Genomic DNA, 22531 nt, shown 5'->3' with positions numbered 1-22531 from the left:
CACTGGCAAGAATCTTATATTTTATGGACAATTTTTAAATAAAGCACAGGCTATCTTGTTATAATCAAATACCCAAGATTAAATTATATAAAATAATAACAATGTTAATGTATATAATAAAACAGTGCTGCTCTTGACAGTAATATTTCAAACAAGTCAATTCAAGCAAAACAATTACCAGTGAAGGAACTTACCTCTTCTTCCCCATCTCTACCATCTTTTCCAATCTGAAAACCTGTAAGTGTGAGGATAACATAATTCTTGAAGAAAATCAGCAGCAGTGCAACTGGCAACATGTACACCTGAAATGTGTAGGTAATGACGAGAAACACCTAAAAATTAGAAATTACTATTAGGAAGCATTTACTGTTACTTCAAGCTGAATGAAATAATTTTAAAATCAATATAAATTCATTAATATAGTAGCATTTTATTTTAACTATCTAAATAATGTAATTTAATTTTTGCTAACTAAACTCTAGAACAGTAAAATATATATATATATATATATATTAGATACCAGTATCTAATAGAATACTATTAGATATCCTTCTGATTTTTAACTGCAAATTACTTCCATCAATCATTTCCTTCTGATGAGTCAATCAGTGAAATCATAGAAATGCTGATATCAGTGAAAAGACTAATGGAAATGGAAAAGAGCAACTTGGAAATTCTTAAATTGAAAAAAAATCTAAGACAAGATCAAACCATAAACATTTGCTATTGTTTCAAAACATAAAATAAATAAAAAAAAAAAAGCCAATGCAAAAATAAAACTTAATATACAGAATAGATAAAAACAATCAAATTCCAAAAACATAAAAAAAAAGCCAAACTTTACAGGAAGCTGTGAAACACATATAATGTTTCAATCTTTATTGAAAAAATCTTCTCCAGCAGACAATTCACATTTACAGAGTGATCAAAAAGTTTGCGGATGGAATTAACATTTGGGAAATGAAGCTTGCCAGCTATTTGGATGGATCTCCTTTGAAGTAGTCTCCTTGACATTATATAAACTGATAAACTTCTGGAAGCATTCCTGATAAACTTTTAGAATTGCTAATAACCCCTATGTTACATCCTGAACAATGTCCTCAGTTATTACAAATCTATGACCTTTCATGGGGGGAAACTTTACAATTGGAAAACAAAAGAATCACAGGGTGCCTAATCTGTGGCAGATGGAGAGACCACAATGTTCGAGTGCTTCCTGAAATTTTTTGAATAAAGTGTGGTAGAGTGCTGTCATTGTACAATCATCAATTCTCCAGATACCAGCCATTTTCTTCTAACAGAATCATGCAACTGCTGATGAACCATTTTATAGTATTCCTGATTGACTGTTTCACCATGCAGGACAAATTCTTAATGAACAATATCCTGTGAGTCAAAAAATAACAAGTATGATCTGCACATCTGAATGAGAAGACACTTCTGCCGAGAGGAATGGCCTTTGCTTCTAGGTCATAACTATACCATACACTCACAACTTGCCATCAGTAATGATAGAAGAAACAAAGCATAGGTCAGCAACAGCACATAAACAAAGATCCTGATTTGTGAGAACTTGATCATCAGTGATGCTGCAAGGCACATACTTTGCTGAAATGCACTGTAATCCTAAACCCTGTATTAAAATCTATAAACATGCACTATAAGATATACCAATTTCACAAATAAGTTCTTGGATAGTTAAATATCAATCACTCAATCAATCATGAACACAAGCAATTGAATCATTAGTTTTTGAAGTCAAAGGAGGGCAAAAGTGAGGATTATCTTCAAAAGACAAGTGGTCCTCTTTAAACTCTGCAAACCACTGAAAGTCTCTAAACGTGTTCAAAGAATTTCAGTCAAGACTTGACTTTGTTGTAGCAAATGATCTTTTATATCTCAGACATTTCTTCAACTCTTCTGGTAATTGCATTTATTTGACAGAAATACTGAATTAATTTTTTAGCTATTGAATCATTAAACAGAAGCAAACATCCTTTATGCACAGTTGAATTAACTCCTCTGCAACTGTAAATGGTTTTTTAGATTTTGCAATATGTGCCAGCAATTTTTAAGATCCTTTTAATGCCAATGTGCTTGTATTTATGACGCCGAAAGTTTTTTTTGTTGTCCTTTAAATTTGGAATATTTTCTTTCCGAAAATTCTCTATTTTTTTTTTTTTTTAGATTGGAGCGCTTCATATTTAAACGTCTTAAGTTTCGAAAGCTTCAGAGCATCACTACTAAGAATACACCCACATATTAAACACTCTGACTTGTTCTGATCATCATTTATTTCAATAAATCTGAACTGAATGTATGAACTGTCATACTTTCTGCTGACACTACACTGCTTTCTTTTGGCAAGCATAATATTATTATTATCTTTGTCATGCACTTCTGTGGAATTATTAGCAACACTATTCGTATCATGCACATTTTCACACCAGTCATTTCTTTTAAAAAAAATTAACTTTGTTTCTGCATGTTAAGACAATTTTTTTTCTTTCAATACATAGAAAAAATAGAGCCATATTATAACACAACACATGACAACTTGTTAGATATTTTCCACAAATTAACATAAGGATGGGGAAAGTGAGGGGGAGATAAGCGGGAACAATTAGAGCAGATGAGCAGAGACTTACTTGACTTTAGTAAGCAAGCTAATATTTCCTTTGTTGACATGCAAATAGTTTTGTTGGAGGGTTTGGTAATGGTAGCTCTGTTTTAGCCAGATAAAATGTTTGGAGGGGTCCCCCCATAAAATCCTTTAGCTTCTGCTTTAGAAAGGTTCCAGTATGTTCTGATTCCTTTAACTTAAAAAATAAGTACAGTGGGTCAGGACCATGTTTTTATCTTCAGTTACATTAACTTTCTAAAAATAGGATTTGATTATAATCAGGTTCCAATAAGACTTGTTTCACAGTATTTTTGTGTATAGTGCACATTCACAAACTTAACTACATGGAAAGCCTATGTATAAGTATAGTGCGAAAGCATCAATAATACATAGCCAAATCTGAACAAACAGAATATTAGTAAAGCGGCATTGTTTTAAGTTATATCTCATATTGTGAATACCTTCACAATGAGTTGCCATGATATTGCACTACTTTGAATAAGTAACGCTTCACCTGAGAAGAAGACTAATGTTACTTATTCAGATGGATACCACCACCCAGACGGCACCATTTCAGGGCTATTTCACCCTTCTTCGGTGGGTGGGTAGGTACCCGAGTGATGCAATGATGGCAAAACAGTTATGGAGTATAACTCCACAATATGAGAGATGCCTGATGGTATATGATGAGGCTTACGCCCTAAATGCTTTATAGTTTATATGGAAAGCTTGTTTGTGTTAACACATTCACTGCTTCCTGAATGCAAATATGCAGCTTTGGATTTTAATCCACTTGGAAGGGAATCACCCTACTTTTAGAATTTATTCTTCAAATTTGACAGAAGAAAAACCAGAGATTTTTCTTAAGCAACCATCACCAGAGGCTAATTAATTCAGCCACAGTGAGAAGAAAGCCAAAAAAATGCTTCTGCCCTTTCTGATCCAGATTAACTCCATCCCATTGTTTTCAATCATGGGTCAAAAAGGTCATCGGAAAGACCAGCAGCAAAAGTGTTAAGCATTTTTTCTCATAACAGTGAATACTTCATGGACCAGCACTAGTTCATGAACTAGTGCTTGGTTTTGGGAACCACTGCTTTACCTTATAATAAACCACACGCAACCAATGAATTAAGAGAATCCATAAGCACCTTGAAAAATAGTGCAGCCAGCTTTGACAGGATATACCTGCATTGTTTGCATGGGACCTGTCAGGTACCATGTGAGAAAATGTTTTGCACATTAATTGTTAGTTTAAGATTAATGACAAACCCTACCATCCAAAATCTAGTTCTAGTTTTTATTTAAGTAATGCACTCCTGTTTTTCACAGAATAATAGCATGAAAGAACCTGACAGGTTCCATGCAACTGTGGGGGGTTTGTTGGAGGTTATTTTATTATTTATTTTTTTATTTCTGTAATCATAAATCACGTTAACCTTCCAGACCTACCACTTTTAATTTTGTATTTCTCAATTAAATTTCCCCCTTAATTTACCACCCTCCACGTTAACACCTGACTTGTATACTGCACAGAAGATCACAGATTCTGGGGGAATAATAGTTCGTGTATGTCTCCTCTGGACTGGCTGAGTATTCAGAATGACTCAATACTACACATGATAAACATATACAAATTTGTTTATTTCACAGTATATACATTAAAGAATTGTATCATACAACATCAATTGGTATAATGTTAATAACTGGCATTATATGTGTGTTAAGATGTAAAATTAATAGCAAATGATATAATATGTCTCTTCGTGTCTTTCTGCTTTTTCTCCTTCTGGTTTAGGTTACATCTCATAACATTATTTTTACTTTCTAACAGTTAAACTTCCCAACTGGAATTACCTCAGTGGGCTTAACACCTCTATGGATATTGTCCTAGATTTATAAATCCCCGCTATAATCTTTCATTAATTTATCCCTTCCAAAATAATTCAATCTTAATATCTTGTAACGTTTCAAGTACATAGAACACCTTTACATCTTAACTTAGAACATACCAGTCTCAAGTACATGTATCTAAATCTTCCTTGCTTTAACTTATCCTTGAGATGAAGTACATACATCTATGAACCCTTTTCTTCCTTTTATACTAATCAATACCAAATCTACTATCAACTAAATAAACCTTTTTTCTAAAGTCCTTCTCTTCAAATCTACTATCAACTAAATAAACATTTTTCTAAAGTCCTTCTCTTCAAATCTACTATCAACTAAATAAACATTTTTCTAAAGTCCTTCTCTTCAAATCTAGCTTAAAATTATTATCTCGTACTTACATATTAACTTAGGGAATCACTCTTTACACTACCTTTTCTCAGTTCAGGGGCGACTCATCATCAACAGCATAGGGCATCATCAGGCTCCAACTGGAATTATTCATCGGCAAAGTACTGCTGTTCATCTACAGGGATTCTCCTACGTTCAAGAACTCGCTCTTCTTTACATACGGCTATTAAATAAGTTGCTCCGGCCTGCTTTTTGGGCGTCTGATCAGTTCGACGAAACTGGGAAGCATAATAGAATTATCGGGACTCTTCTTACTGCTTTATTAAGAAGCCTGGCTATGTAGCTCTTCCTTATCTTTCATTACCGAGGCTTTTCGATCCTTTTCTTTTTTCAGCTCCAGCATAGGTGTTTCCATCTTTCAACGGTTATCTCCTTCCTATTCCAAAAACTCTTAAACAGCATCTCCCACAACTCATTACTCTGGCCGCTACTTTCTGGCGATTCTCCCGGCACTTCTCGGGATTTCTTTCCAGCCGCACATCACTCAGGCATCTCCACGGGAACTCTCCAAACTTCCACACTGCCCAAAAAACTCACAACTCTCCCAAGAAAAACTCTTCTCACTCACTCCTTTCTTGCATCTGCCTTTTGTTTCAGCCGCTCATTCTATTTTAATCCAATCGTCGTTCGTTCTCCATCATCTCATTATTCTCATTCGCTCTCTCCCACTTCTTCCGTTTTTTCTTGGCCCTCCCTCTCCTGGGGTAACTTCCTGTTTACGAAATTTTCATCAACTTCGATGAACTACAGGGCGTCTAGCAATTTCTAGATATTTCCTTGTGATCATTCCCGATTCACTTACCGCCATTAGTCCACTCTGTTTCTTCTCTACCGCTCCTTGAAATCAGTAAGTGCTCAAGGAGTCGGTCTGTTTCAAATAGCGGCAGCCATTTCTACATAGTGTATATCGCATCCAGGGTTTTCTTCACCCTCCTAGTTCTTAAAATCTTCCTCTCCACAAGGGGGAGTCGGTTCCCTTGTTCTTTCCTTCCAAAGAGCTGCTCACTTTCTGTTTATGCGACCATGAACTGGCCTTGCGGTGCCCCCTTTGTACTAGTGTTCCAGTGCTCCCATTGTCTTGTGTACCGTCCTGCTACCTCCCGTTGTTACGTTAATCCTCCCCTACTTGACTGTATGGTACGGAGCGATCGCAATCTAAGCTTAAAATCATCCTATGTAAATAATATTATTTACTATATACATCTTTTTTTCTTGTTATGTTATAATATTTATAACATAACATTCGCTAGGATAAGTGTAAGAATTTTGTTCTTACATTCCTTCCGCCTCCCTTTAAAATTTATATCCCCATTATAAATTTTCTACAGGTTCCCTGCTTGTGCGTCTACTTCCATGGCCTACTTATTAACAACAACTCTATATTCCCTTTTGATCTGTCTCTAAGCAAGTACATGCCAACTCCTTTAATTGCCCTTCTAGATTATCCTAAATACTATAATATACATGTACACTACTTAAGTGTATATTTTGGGCTTCACTAAACTATTCCCATCCCAAACTTTCATCATATACTGCTAAATACACTTGCTGTAGCATGTTTGTCTCTTTCAATTTGAGGGCCCTTTCCCCATAGGAAGTTTCAGTTCTGTGTTTCCATGGCCCTTCTATTCTTTTCGGCTCTGTTGATTCATTTACCAAGTTGTCATTCTTTTCACCTCCACTTTCTTCCACTTTATTTAACAGTTCGCTATCTTCATGTTTCTCTTTATCTTTCTCCTTTACTTCTAATGTTCCCACGTGTAGTATTTTGGTTCTATTCCGCCGTCTGGGCCCCTTCTTTCGCCCTTTCACCTCAATTTTTTCAGTCTCTTTCCACTTCTTTTCTTTCTTTTCAATTACCGAGCTTGATCTCTTATCGTTTCTCTCACTTACCGGACTTCCATAATTCATCTCTCTCATTTCTGGCCTATCCTTGCACTCTATTGGACCAAATATGAGGTTTCTTGAGCGCCAAGGATAAAATCGACCTGTCTTGATCTTCCATGACTCTCTGGGATCAGTATTCCCATACTTGACTCCCTGATCCACCATCTGAGTCCGGCAGAATCTGGCTATATGCCCATATCTGCTACACCTATAACACTTCACCTGACCTTGATGATTCCATTTATGTCCCAGAGTGGCCAAAACTATTGGTTCTTTATTTATAAACTTACTTCTATGTATGTGTGGCTTCCTCCGTGTGCTGCCTGATTTTTTTCTCCTTTTTTCACAGGAATTATTTTTCCAGCGTCTAAGATGCAGAGCATTCATGCTTATATGCTGCCCTTGATTTGTGCCCCTGTCTTGGTAGTGTTCATTTCTGTCCCCGTGATATCTATCCCTGTACCAGCAGTTCTTAGTCCAGTGATTGCTCCGCCCGCATATATAGCATTTCTTTCCATATCTTTCTCGCCTAACTTCTTTGACTTCTCCTATACACCCCCTGCTGTATCCACCTCTTGTGATCTGCCCCGTTTGAGTGTTTTCGCCCCACTGTCTATTATTTTGATCTTGAGCGTTCTTTTTTGTGTTCAATTCTCCTAATAATCTATTTAATTTAACTTCCATCCCAGCTATCTGTCTCTCTAGTCCCTCTAGCTTATTTTCGCCCCCCCTTTCTTTATTACCTTTCGGTTTTGTCTCTTCTCCTGTCGCTAATGCATTTATGTCCCCTCTTATTGCCCCCCGACTTTGGAAATCTAATTTTTGTTCTTCTACAGCCAGTACCAGGGCCTCTGCTAATGAATTTGGTTTTCTCCTCAAAATTTCTTTTTTGTATTTATCCCTGACCCCCATCAAAAACTGCCCCATCAGGATTTTGTCAAAAGCGCTACTTTCTTTTTCCGATACTTCTGTATTTAATTTTACATTTATAAATCTTTTATGATACTCTTCTACTGTTTCCCGACTTGTTTGAGAGTAGTTATTTAATATACCTATTCCTTCTAGAAAAGAGTTTTTCGGGGAAAATAGCTTTCTTAATATCTTTTCAAATTCATCTAGGGTTTCCACCTCCATCGCTTGGGTCTCCTCTAAATATTTAGTCTGGGCCCTGCCCTCCAGCTTGAATTCCGCCATCATGACTATTTCCAGTTCAGACAGGCCTTCCTTTTCTTTAATCAGTTTTAGTCTCCGTAGAAAATAGTCTATGCTTTCTGATGGCTCGCCCGTAAATGTTTTTAAAAACTTACTTAGTTTGAGTGTCCCCCTATTATCGTTCCCTACACTGGAAATAATAGTTTCTACTGATGTCTCCCGTCCATTATTATTTTCCATTTCTCTATCCCTACTGCTGTTCGCTCTCCTTGTAGCCATGACTTATCTTTGGGGGTTTAACTTAACTAACAATCTAATTCCTCTTTAATTCCAAAATTATATATATCTTAATCAATTCACAACTATATGCACATTACCTCAGATTAATCAACCTATTATACTTACTATTCTTTTTTTCTGGCTCGCCAGCTGAATTTTTTCCTCAGTTTCAGCAACTGAATTACTTTTTATTTTGTCATTCTGAACACCAGCCTTCCGTCGTGAGGATATATCCTGGCTGGCTCGCCAATTGTGGGGGGTTTGTTGGAGGTTATTTTATTATTTATTTTTTTATTTCTGTAATCATAAATCACGTTAACCTTCCAGACCTACCACTTTTAATTTTGTATTTCTCAATTAAATTTCCCCCTTAATTTACCACCCTCCACGTTAACACCTGACTTGTATACTGCACAGAAGATCACAGATTCTGGGGGAATAATAGTTCGTGTATGTCTCCTCTGGACTGGCTGAGTATTCAGAATGACTCAATACTACACATGATAAACATATACAAATTTGTTTATTTCACAGTATATACATTAAAGAATTGTATCATACAACATCAATTGGTATAATGTTAATAACTGGCATTATATGTGTGTTAAGATGTAAAATTAATAGCAAATGATATAATATGTCTCTTCGTGTCTTTCTGCTTTTTCTCCTTCTGGTTTAGGTTACATCTCATAACATTATTTTTACTTTCTAACAGTTAAACTTCCCAACTGGAATTACCTCAGTGGGCTTAACACCTCTATGGATATTGTCCTAGATTTATAAATCCCCGCTATAATCTTTCATTAATTTATCCCTTCCAAAATAATTCAATCTTAATATCTTGTAACGTTTCAAGTACATAGAACACCTTTACATCTTAACTTAGAACATACCAGTCTCAAGTACATGTATCTAAATCTTCCTTGCTTTAACTTATCCTTGAGATGAAGTACATACATCTATGAACCCTTTTCTTCCTTTTATACTAATCAATACCAAATCTACTATCAACTAAATAAACCTTTTTTCTAAAGTCCTTCTCTTCAAATCTACTATCAACTAAATAAACATTTTTCTAAAGTCCTTCTCTTCAAATCTACTATCAACTAAATAAACATTTTTCTAAAGTCCTTCTCTTCAAATCTAGCTTAAAATTATTATCTCGTACTTACATATTAACTTAGGGAATCACTCTTTACACTACCTTTTCTCAGTTCAGGGGCGACTCATCATCAACAGCATAGGGCATCATCAGGCTCCAACTGGAATTATTCATCGGCAAAGTACTGCTGTTCATCTACAGGGATTCTCCTACGTTCAAGAACTCGCTCTTCTTTACATACGGCTATTAAATAAGTTGCTCCGGCCTGCTTTTTGGGCGTCTGATCAGTTCGACGAAACTGGGAAGCATAATAGAATTATCGGGACTCTTCTTACTGCTTTATTAAGAAGCCTGGCTATGTAGCTCTTCCTTATCTTTCATTACCGAGGCTTTTCGATCCTTTTCTTTTTTCAGCTCCAGCATAGGTGTTTCCATCTTTCAACGGTTATCTCCTTCCTATTCCAAAAACTCTTAAACAGCATCTCCCACAACTCATTACTCTGGCCGCTACTTTCTGGCGATTCTCCCGGCACTTCTCGGGATTTCTTTCCAGCCGCACATCACTCAGGCATCTCCACGGGAACTCTCCAAACTTCCACACTGCCCAAAAACTCACAACTCTCCCAAGAAAAACTCTTCTCACTCACTCCTTTCTTGCATCTGCCTTTTGTTTCAGCCGCTCATTCTATTTTAATCCAATCGTCGTTCGTTCTCCATCATCTCATTATTCTCATTCGCTCTCTCCCACTTCTTCCGTTTTTTCTTGGCCCTCCCTCTCCTGGGGTAACTTCCTGTTTACGAAATTTTCATCAACTTCGATGAACTACAGGGCGTCTAGCAATTTCTAGATATTTCCTTGTGATCATTCCCGATTCACTTACCGCCATTAGTCCACTCTGTTTCTTCTCTACCGCTCCTTGAAATCAGTAAGTGCTCAAGGAGTCGGTCTGTTTCAAATAGCGGCAGCCATTTCTACATAGTGTATATCGCATCCAGGGTTTTCTTCACCCTCCTAGTTCTTAAAATCTTCCTCTCCACAAGGGGGAGTCGGTTCCCTTGTTCTTTCCTTCCAAAGAGCTGCTCACTTTCTGTTTATGCGACCATGAACTGGCCTTGCGGTGCCCCCTTTGTACTAGTGTTCCAGTGCTCCCATTGTCTTGTGTACCGTCCTGCTACCTCCCGTTGTTACGTTAATCCTCCCCTACTTGACTGTATGGTACGGAGCGATCGCAATCTAAGCTTAAAATCATCCTATGTAAATAATATTATTTACTATATACATCTTTTTTTCTTGTTATGTTATAATATTTATAACATAACATTCGCTAGGATAAGTGTAAGAATTTTGTTCTTACACAACCATTTCTGTAACTTTTTGTGCTTTGTAGTCATGTGGGACTTAAACAGATTTGCCTCTTAATATGCAATTGAAATTTCAATTGCATATTAATTGATTGCTGTTCTAGTTCAAGCTTACATACTAGTAACACTCTGACTCCGTAAAGAAAACATTCTTTTAATTAGTGTACTTGTCTTGCTTTAAGCAACTCAAACAACACACTGCTCATGTGTAGTTTGAAACTGGCATGTCAGTTGACATGTAGCAAGGTGCCCACTACAGAAAATAGAGTATGCTTAATTATGCTTTGTTTTATTGTTAACCATTATACAAAATGCAAATTTGTCTCAATTATCATTATTGATGTAAAATGGTTTCTTGTTTTGATCATTATTATTGTTATCTGTTTATTAATTTGTTTGAAAAGATAATAATATATGTACAAACCTAATTTTGCACACTCTTAAGGGTTCTCTGAACAAGAAAATGGAAGTGACCCTTAGTTGCATGTTTCCTTTTTATGACTGTAACAATGTTTTTTCATTTTTTAAATGAATGTGAAAAAAAGCAGTTTTTAAACATTTAATTTTTTTATTAAATGTTAAGAACTTCTTATACTGTAAGCAAATTTTAAAAACCATATATTTTTTCCATAAAAGTCAAAAACAAAGTTAGGCATCTTGTCAAATTTTGAACCGCTGGTAATGGTTTAACTACTTTTTTTTTTTTTTTGTTTGTTTTTTTAACTGAACTTCAATTGACTACTAGAACAGTAGATATTTAATGTTCTCAATGATTCTGAGTTGGACTGGAAGGTATATGCTGGTTGACGTATGGATGGAGCAGCTAATAACAGGAATTCAGTTTAATGCTGCAGCTATAGTAAACGGAGTTACTCCCAAAAGTCTAGAAAATCACTGTTGTATTCACAAAGGAATACTAGAAACAAAAAAGATGTGCAATGAACTAAATAAAGTTATGAATGTGGTTATAAAAATTCTAAAAGCAAAGGTTCTCAACTGTCATCTACTTTCAATGCTGGGTGATGATACAAGAAATGTACACAATTACTACTTCATATAGACATTTTCCCTCTCAAGGAAAAGTGTTATCACACATTTAAACTTCAGAACAAAACTGAACTTTTACATGACAAAAAAACCAGGGTGGTAAAACTCTTCCAAAATAAAGATTGGGTTGCAAACTTGCATATTTAAACAATATAGTTTTCAGTTTAAACAAGCTTAAACTTTCACTACGAGGAAGGATATCTTCAATTTTTAAAATGACTGATAAGTAAATGCATTTAAAAAAAAAAAAAAAAAGACTAGCATCATAGAAGTAATGAATATTAAAAAAAAACAATATCCAATATAGTATTTACCTTTGATGAAAGCAGAGAAAAGCCTATGTACAGAATATAAATTATATTATTATAAAACATCTGAAAACTTTGGGTTTTTATTTTACAGATGACAAGGATCTTAGATCTGGAAATGAATGAGTAATGACTCCATTTAAAAACCACAAAGATATTAATTTAACAATAAGGTAATGTCATGTGATTAAGCTTTGACTGAAAGTTCCCCCAAAATATTCCAAATTGAATTTATTTCGAATGCATTTCTAGTCAAGATCCTTGGATTTGACTTGCTAATAGCACCTGGCCGAGACAGACTAAACTCAAGATACTGAGGAGGAAATCCACAACTACCGATAGCTGGTCTCCAACTCCACACACTCCACTCAGTACAGCCTTGCACTAACATGGCTACTGGGACCACCAAATTGAATAAAATAGAATTAAGAGCATGTTGCTTCTCTTTTCATCAACATACTTGTGTCAAACTGGATTTTCGAAAATTAGTAAATGATACAAGCAAAGTACTGAGCCATTAGCTGGTATTATTATTTATTATTATTAGCTACATGGTGCAAGGAAGCCTGAAGCTTATTCTGCACCGGCCAAAAAAAAAATTCCCAAATTACCCTGAGAGAGAGAAGTAGAAAGGAATCACCAAGAAAGAGAAGAATGATGATATCCAGCTCAGGACCCTGGGTTTGCCAAGCCCATACTCACCAGATGTGAGCCCCTGGGGTTAGATTCAAACTTCAGTTTGCACTGCTGAGCACAGAGTGGCCCCAATTGAAAAAAACTGTTTCAAGGAAACAATTACATACAATTGCAATGCGAGTTATGCAATAAAATTTTATTGTTGTAATCCGACTGTATTAGGGTTTTTTAAATATATCCTAATATTTCTTTAGTATATGTCAGCGTCATATGATGACACATTTATCATCATCCTGACAAAACATTAAAATTCAGAGGTGAACAAAAGCATAAGCAGTGAACTGTCAAATAGATTGTATTAGTCTATTTGTACTTGTGGTAATTTGAATGGTACCGAAAAGAAAGACAAGAAAGAAACATAGGAAAATCTAAAAATCAGCAATGCTTTTTAGTTAATAAAATGAAATGTTAATAAAGTTACAACGTAGTGCACACACAAACAAAAAAAAAAAAAAACTTGGATGACATCAGCCTTGTTTAAAACTGTGCTGTTTCATTGAGATTGTGGGTTAGGTAGCATGATCAAAAAATTTTACTTCTTTTACACAAGTGAATGGCAACTTTTGAAAAGGATAGACACTAACAATCTATAGCCTTTTGAACAGTTATCACTAAATACCAATTACGCAGTATTTATTGTAACTGGAATCATAACTATATGTAACACATTCATTTTATACCTGTTAATAAGGCAATTTAAAAAACTAATGCCAGTTACAATTAAGAATTTTGTTGTCCCATCAATGACACTATAACTGAGTTTGACTATATATTAAACAAAGCAGCAAGAAAAGTAAACAAATGTCTGGCTATAATGACAGGATTCAGGACAGGTGCCCATAGATTAGAAATGTGCAAATGTCTCTTCTGTTTGTAAACAGGAAACAAAAAGTGAAGTGAGTGATTACAGACCTGTAAGCTCAACTTCTCCGCAAGGAAAAATAATGGAGTCACTGGTTAAAAAAGTAATGCAGAATCATCTTGACAGAAATACGTTTATATAGAATTCATAGCAGGGATTCTTTTTAAGGGAAGATCTTGTCTGGTCAACCTGATTAGCTTCTATGATGTAAACAAATAAACTAGAGGCAACAAATAATTTTAACATCATATACTAAATTTCAGTACAGCTTTTCACACACATCCACATGAAAGACTACTGTACAAATTGGAGCACTGCAGACAATTACTGCTATGGATGTAGGGATGGCTGAGCAGCAGAAAACTGATTATAAATGCAAAGCTGGCAACTTTTTAAATCCCCCCCCCCCAAAAGCAGTTCTTGAGAGAGAGAGAGAGAGAGAGAGAGAGAGAGAGAGAGAGAAGATTTTCACAAAAAAAAAGGCAAGTTTTTTTAAAATCCACAATCCACTAGAAATTAAATTTCACCAAAAAATACAATTTTGTGTTAAAATACAGCCACAGGATTGTTAACCAGTACAATATGCTTTTAAACATTTACTCAATATAATGCATTAGAAAGAGAAGATCTAAATTTTGTTCTTCCCCCACTTTAATATTATCTGATATGGCACTGCTATGAGAATTATTAAAATGCCAAGAATTACTTGATATAAACTTGTTATATTTCATCCTTTCACATGCACCTGTCAGTTCCCCAATCACCGTACTTCTTCAGAAGTAAAGAAATGAGCTGGGTTTTTTGAATTTCCCATAGAAAGTCACCAGCTGCCAAACTAAGTCTGCAATCCACCAATGAAGTTATAACACTATGTGCTGATACAATCCAATGAAGTCAATAGTTCAACATGTAAACTTGCATAAATAAATTTTATTTTTTAACATAAACAGTAAATCCTCAATTTAATGAATTTCAGATTTAATGGACAAAATTATTCAGTACTATACGTCAATACTTCCCTGCAATAGTCTGGTTGATATGTCGAGTATGTATATACAGGAGGCCCTCGTTATAACATGGTTCACTCTACAGTGATTTGCTAATGCTGTTCTTATATTACAACCCATATCTCACTAACCCTGTCACAACTCACTCTAACGCTCTTTTACCATAGTTCAGATTAAATTTTTGGCATGTTTAACGAAAATGTTTCATCTGATGTAGTCGATAGCTTGAAAACTAATAGCAAAACAGCATTAAAAAGTTTCCCACACCGACTTGTGAAATTTTCCCGCTCTCAGTGAAAATTTCTTCCACACTAATTTAATTGCAGTATGGTGGCTTGTTACGTAGTTCCGATATCAACATATTAAAAAATGATCAAGCATATTGCTTGTAATATTTGCATTATATGCATTTATCCGAAGTCTAACCATCACTCAGTACAGTGATAGGTAATGGACAGTTTACTCAAACATTGTATAATAATTAATGCAATGCAGTTACATTTTCAAACGTGAATAATGGCAGATAAGAATTAAAAAGCGACAACATCTGGATGCAGTACGATGCCTACTAAGGTAAGAAAAAGATTGAATTTGAAAATTAAATTATACATTTTGAAGCAAATCGATTCCGTTCAATGACAAGTAGATGTGTGCAATCATTTAGGACTGGCATATTCAACTGCAAGAACAATTATAAAAAATAAAGAATTAATTTTAGCAGCGGGAAAGACTGCTGTTCCACTGCAAACAACTAAATTAGTTATGGCTAGGACGGCTATTATAATTGAAATGGAGCAACTTCTAAATAATTTTATTTAAGTAATGGATATTACTTAAATAAAATTTTATTTAAGTAATATCCAACGCACAATTCCGTTAAGTTAAATATTATTAAATAAAAAGCAATTAGCCTATATGATGATCTGAAGAAAGCTCACCTTAAAAAAAAATAAATAAAATAAAAAAAAAATAAAAAATAAATGTGGAACCATTTAAAGCTAGTAAGGGCTGGTTCGATAGATTTAAAATTCAGGGAGAAAGTATAAGTGCAGATCAAGAAGGAACCAAAACTTTCAAAAAAAAGAACTTAAAATTATTGAAGAGAGGCGTTATACTTCTCAACAAGTTTTTAACATAGATGAAACAGGACTTTTTTTTTTTTGAAACAAATGCCTAAAAGAAGTTTCATATCGAAAGAAGAAAAACACTATTATTATTAGCTATATGGTGCAAGGAAGCCTGAGGCTTATGCCGCATCAGCCAAAAAAAAAAAAATTCTGAATTACCGAGAGAGAGCGAGAGCGAGAGAGAGAGAGCGAGAAGCAGAAAGGAATCACCAAGAAAGAAAGAGAAGAATGATAATATCCAGCTCGGGACCCTTGGTGTGCCAAGCCCATACTTACCAGATGTGAGCCCCTGGGGTTAATGCCAGGCTTCAAAGCAGTGAAGGATCGGTTGACTTTATTGCTGAGTGGTAATGCTGCGAGGAAATTTGAAGTAAAATCCCTTTTAGTTTACCAGGAAGAGGGACAAAGTACAACTTAAAATCGACCAAAGATACAAAAATTCGACAGCCCAGGGCCATCGGATAAATTCATGATTTTAATTGGCATTTTAAGTTTAATAAGTAACGTAGTTACTTACCACATAATTATATACGTATGTAATGGAGGATATTTTATATGTACATATTTTTAATATTTTGACCGACATTTTGCATCTTTTCACTACAGTTTATTATTTGTGAGTTGCGGTGGTATAGACCGTGACTCACAAATACATATGTTACATTACAGGAATACAGCACTTGCTTAGCGTTGATTCACTTAGCGCTCTGTTTTTCTGGAATGAATTATCGGCGTTAAGCGGGGGTCACTTGTACTTCATCAGTCGTGCTGCAAGTGTAATATGTATCTAGTACTTGAGTGTAAAACAGAAGTTAAAATTGATCGAAAAATTAGAACCCGTTGCACATTTGTGAGGAATATGGTGTGAAGAAAAACTGTCAGTATTCATAAAGCAAAAGATAAGCTAAAATTTTATTTTAATGTGTGTTTTAAAAATTTTGTTTTTCTTGGCTTATCTGGAGCATCTGCCCCAAATAAGCCAAGAAAACATATGAAAATGGCACAAGAATCTTCACTGGAAGATACAGTGTTGAAATGGTATGTGCAACAATGTTCTTGCAGTGTTAATGTACAAGAGGAAGAGTTGAAACCTACAGCAAATCACATAAAAATTAATTTCAAAGTGAGTGATGGGTGGCTTTGACAATTTTGTAAACAGCATGGAATTATGAAGAGAACTTATGGAGAAGCTTTGATTGAGTGCCCCTAATGGAGGAAATAAAACCATTTAGACAAAAGCTGATGAAACTGATAGATGATAAAAATTGTTTTTAAAGTCAAGTCTACAACACAGATGAGGCTTGTTTGTTTTGGCATTCACTTCCAGTAGAAACTCAAGCCTACTGGCATGAAATACTCATGGGAGAAAAATAAGGAAGGAGATGCTCTCTGTGCTACTTTGCGCAAATGCTGATGGTTCACATTAATTAACACCAATCATCCAAGAGTCCTGAAAGATTGTATGAACAAACTACCAGTCGTATATTATAATTAAAAAAAAAAAAAAGTATAGTTTGCATCGGACATTTTTCACAATTGGTTTTTTGAATATTTTGTGCCAGAAGTAAAAAGATATCAAATTGAGGACCTGATATACCACCACAAAACATAAAAGCTCTTTTACTATTAGATAACACTCCTGCCCATCTATCTGAGAGTGTTTTGTGCAAATTTCCAAGATGAAAATTTTAGGTATGTTTTTGCAGAAAAATACATCCATCCCTTGGATTAAGGGATAATTCTTGCAATGAAAAGACCCTACAGGAGAAGGATTATAGAGGAGATGATGGTGGTGTTAGAAGATGAAAAAAAAAAAGCAAAGACACAAGAGGGCAATGTACATTACAAAATCTGAGGAATTACACCCTAAAATCAGCAATTTTCAACTGTACAGAAGCTTAGAAAGCAGCAGAGCCAAGCACTGAAAATGGCTGGAAAAAAAAAAATAAATAAACTTAAATATCATGGATGCCAAGTTACAATTCAAAGGTTGTGAGGTCAGTGACTATCACAGGACAGTTAGGAATGCTGACAAAAAAGAGTAACAGAAGATGCCACCTTGTGGCTAGAGGAAGACTAGGGTGATCCTGGATATAAAGTGATGACGAAGATAGCTGAAGAAGTTATGACACAATAAAATGGGAGAAGAAAGCAATGATGAGGAAGAAGGGTCACCAATTTGCATTATTAAGTTGTCTGAATTAAGATCATTTTAATGACTTTAATCACCTTTACTGACTCATCTTCTGATCCTGAAGTTCAGCCATTTTACTCTCTCTTCTGGGCTTTCAGAGGGAGATCATTATTCGTATGCACCAAACTTCCAAAACATTGAAATTGGATGCTTTCTTCAAGCCAACCAAAACCTGTGTCACCTCAACGTAACACTTCCTCAGCATATGGTGTCAATCTCTCACCAGGACTGACAGTAAACATAGAAGAGGAGCAAAGTGATTCCTCTTCTGAATAGACTACATAACGTTCAATTTTTTTCTTGTTAAAAGACAGAATGAGTAATTTATTATTTTTTAATACATGACAGGTAACATATATAGCAAAACTTGTTATTTTTCACATAAATACGGGTTTCATCATGTTTCAAAAGATCATTTATTTAATGGACTTGATTTCATATCGATGCTATTTTATGGAAATTTTAATTTAAAGGACATCTTCAGTATTGCACACCCCACTCCGCAAATTAGTCCATTAAATTGAGAATATACTGTGGGTATAAAACAGATTAAGTTCAAGTTTTACTGTAACAAGTTATTTTAACATTCATGGCATACACTGTCTCTGTATTTGTCTCCCATTATTCTTTTGTAAGCATGGTCACAAGGAAGGTGGCCTTTACTAATTTAAAGACAGGGACGGGAGTTTCAGCTTGTATTTTCAGACTACTGGCAATAACATGTTAGGAGTAAAAAATGCATTATTTATTTTCTTTCAAAATAAGTTCTTAATTATATTGGTTTTCAATAAACTACATTCTTAATTATACTGGTTTTCAATAAACTACGTTCTTAATTATACTGGTTTTCAATAAACTGCATTCTCTTATTAATCTTTACTGTTTTTTAAATTGCCAAAGGGTATGATTCCTGGACTGTAACATATGCATTGGAAATGAAATGCCTGAAGAATAAAGTTTATATATATATATATATATATATATATATATATGTTCACACATTACACATGGCTTAATTAAAAAAAAAAATAAATAAAAAATAGAAAACTATTCTTAGATGTTTATCATGACCGTATTCTCTAACGAAATTAAGAAAAATCTCACTTTAACAATACAATTTTAAGACAGTTTTATTTGTGAGTTAGTTCCACAGAGATTTTCTCTGCGGAACTAACTTGGTATAGAGGTGAGAAAGTCAAAAAGATAGATCCTCTTATCCTCTTATCATATATCCAGAAAGTTAATAGCTACGTAAACTGGCACTGCTCTTCATGGGCTAAAGTTATTAGTAGAGGTCCTCAGGGTTTAGTGCTGGGACCATTTATTGTTTTCAATATTCAGAGCCAATATTGATAAAGGCATATCAAGCTTATTGTCTAAGTTGGTAGATGATGCAAAGGTTATCTGGGTGGTTAATAACAGAAATAAAGACATACTACTGACCTAGAAAAATTGGTGAGATGGGATTAGAAGTGAAAATTGAAGTTTAACATTGATAAATGAAAGGTTATGGTGTTAGTTGGGTGGTTGGTGTTTTATGGATGCATATGAGAAGCAGCAGCATCCCATAAACAACATACCAATTGGATGTTATAAACACTTAAGGTGGTGGAGAACAAAAGACATCTATGGGCAATTTTACGGCCAAACATGAAATTCTCTGAGAAGTGCAGCCACGCTCATGGAGTTATTATTAGTAGTAGTGGCGTATGATGCAAGAAAGCAAGCTTATAAAGCATCAACACAACTATCCACCTCACCTCTCCATTCCCTCTAAGAATTTGCCTAGTTCTTTCTTGAGTTTATTCAGACTACCCATTTCCAGAGCAATAGATGGAAGTTTGTTCCAACGATCAACTACTGAGCTGAAGAAAAATTTTTGCACATCTATCCAGCAACTATCCTTCCCAAAGTTGAATTTATGGCCCCTCATGTGTGCAGTCTCAGGAAGAAGAATGCCATCAACATTAAGCTTACTTAATCCATTCAAAGCCTTAAATGCCTCAATCTGATCTCCTCACAGGTGCCTAGCCCTCAGATGTTCAATTTGCAGAACTGAAGCCTTTCTTGGTAAGAGCATCCTTTTGTTACCTTCAATCTTTTCACCCTTGTCTGCACTCATTTCAGCAGATCTACATCATTCCTAAAATGAGGCGTCCATACCTGTATACAATACTCAAGATGTGATCTAACCATGGCCTTGTACAAAGGGATAATTACCTACTTATCTCTGCTAGCAAAGATCCTGTATACCATTGGCAAAAACCCACCAGCTGTTCTGGCAGCCTGTCTGCACTGCTCAGAGAACTCCATATCTGACTGCACAATTAGCCCCAAGTATTTTTAATTTTTCATTACTCAATGTAATACCATATTGGTATGTTAATCTGGGATTATTTCTACCTATATGCAGTACTTCGCATCTGTCAATGTTAAACTTTAACAGTCATTTCTCAGCCCACCTACCTGTTTTGGTACTGGAGATCTGGCAATGATATTCAGGAATTTTCTCAGCAGGATCAAGGTGGTTATCCTGCTGCAAAAAGACAACAGTTAAGCTACATCCTGAGTACCAGTTATTCTGGAAGCCTCACTTTAGGAAGGATGCAGATTTGTTGAAATGGGTGCAGAGAAGAGTAACAAGATTAGTCAAGGGCAAAATGGTGCTCTTACCATGAAAGACTTCAGTTCCGAAAGTCACATCATCTGGAAACCAGGCATCTCTGCTAAGTCCTAATTTAATGCTTTAAATGAAAGTACACAAAACGCTGAGGCATCATTATTTTTTTTTTTTTAACATGTTAACGCTGAGGTGACCCACTGGTGGATCGCTGCTATAATGTCCACTGAGCAGAGCAATCCACCAGTGGGTTGCTGCAGCTAATTATCATCGGATGCTGTGACCCACGGGTGTCTCGTTGTGCTACAACTCTTGTAATCAATTTTGGCATTAAGCATTTTATCATGTTTAAGCATTTTATCGGATTCACCCATCCTCCATATAGATTTATCTACCAAATGTCAGCCCAGGATCAATATTTTTTTTATTTACCGAGGTTTGTGTGGGGTATACGAAATCATAATAGTTGGAATAGAAAAAGGAACCAACAGTTGACAGGTTTTATTTCAAATATAATTATTTTTGTTTACAGTGAATTATGTTGAAGCATCCTAGACACAAAGCGAGTTGATTTTCACAATCTTGACATGTTTCAACTTTTGCTTTCCAGTCTGATTCTTTCTTTCCTTATTTTTCAGAAGTTTTCTTGTAACGCTCCCTGCAACATTTCCTAACTTTCCTTGCTTGACCTTCCATTTTACAAAAATGTATGAATTCTGCCAGGTGCCTTTGTTAATTTTGTAGTAGTCTCACCATTCAATAAACTGTATATTATACTTTTTCGGAATTGAAGGATGGATAGACGATTATTAGTCCCGAATTTACTCTGTACCACCCATGCATTGACTAGCATGGTACCAAAGGTGACCTCCATCGCAGCTTTTTTATACCATTTTATGGTTTTACACAGGCTACTCTAATATGATGCCATTTGGTCAGATATACCCACTCCCTTCTTTGCTTGACTGAAATTGATAATAACATCAGGTTTCTTGATTTTTTTTCTCCCTTTCTATTGTTCTTCCTGTCTCAATAATTTTACACTGATGAGTTTTGCATGTTGTTAGCATCATTATTGGTCTTTTATCGATCCATTTCATGGTTTTCACTCCTTGGTTATTTCAAGAGTAATTATGTCTCCCCATTTCATTTTTTCCCCTGTATTCCTTGGTATTCCTTTTTGATTCTTCTTAGAGTCCCACAGAGAAAGGTTTTCTTTCCTAATAACTCTTGCACTAGAGGGAAACTGGTGTAAAAATTATCCAAATAAAGGACACATTCTTCATTGAGCAGATTAGCCATCAGTTTCATTGAGATGGCATGGGAATGTCCTTTACCTTCCACTGAATCACCCTTTCCGGTATAAACAGAGATTTCATGAATGTATCCCTCAGGAAAACGTTTTATAAAATTTGATCCCATATTTATGAGATTTTTAGGGATATACTGGCGAAAGAGTAGCCTTCCATGCCAAGGGATCAAACTTTCATCAATTACCAAGTTTTTTCCTGGCTTTAACATGCTGTGAAAATTCCTATTGGCTTTATCTAATAAAATTTTGATTTTGCTGAGACAGTCTTGTCCATTGGCAGTTTCAGAGAAATGCCAATATTTCAGCAGATCTAGGAAACAATCTCTACTCAGATTTCCTAATGAGATTATTTGAGTATAAATCTTTTTTTGACCAGTGTAATCTTATGTCTGAGATATGAACAATTCCCATCATAAATAATATTCCAAGAAATTTTTCCATTTCTGGTTCAGTAGTTGGTCTCCAATCAGCTTTCTTCTTTTTGGGTGTTCATATATTACTAGCTGCTAATGACAAACAGTACAGTGCATATCGTTTGGTTTCAACCACCATCATCTGAAGAATACTGTCAGTTAGAAACAGTTTGTATATGTGGTAAGGCTGGTTCAAATCAACATCAAGAATTTCAGCATCTTTATTATATTCATTAATT

At 35.2% G+C, this 22531-nt stretch overlaps 1 protein-coding gene across 8 annotated transcripts in view; it reads right to left on the bottom strand.

Annotated features, from left to right (window-relative positions):
- Mctp (multiple C2 domain and transmembrane region protein) overlaps window positions 1-22531 on the bottom strand; it is a 690267-nt gene that overhangs the window by 110914 nt on the left and 556822 nt on the right. For all 8 annotated transcript variants that reach the window (XM_090373448.1, XM_090373456.1, XM_090373439.1 and 5 more), the window contains one exon: window positions 195-332. In XM_090373448.1, the coding sequence (XP_090229574.1) occupies window positions 195-332 (138 nt within the window). The remainder of the gene's footprint in view (window positions 1-194; window positions 333-22531) is intronic.

This window comes from Mastigoproctus giganteus, chromosome 1, assembly GCF_048544385.1.
Source record: "Mastigoproctus giganteus isolate SK-2022 chromosome 1, ASM4854438v1, whole genome shotgun sequence".
NCBI classification, from domain to species: Eukaryota; Metazoa; Arthropoda; class Arachnida; order Uropygi; family Thelyphonidae; genus Mastigoproctus; species Mastigoproctus giganteus.
The sequence above is the reverse complement of the archived record's forward strand: the minus strand, read 5'-3'. Positions and strand labels throughout refer to the sequence as shown.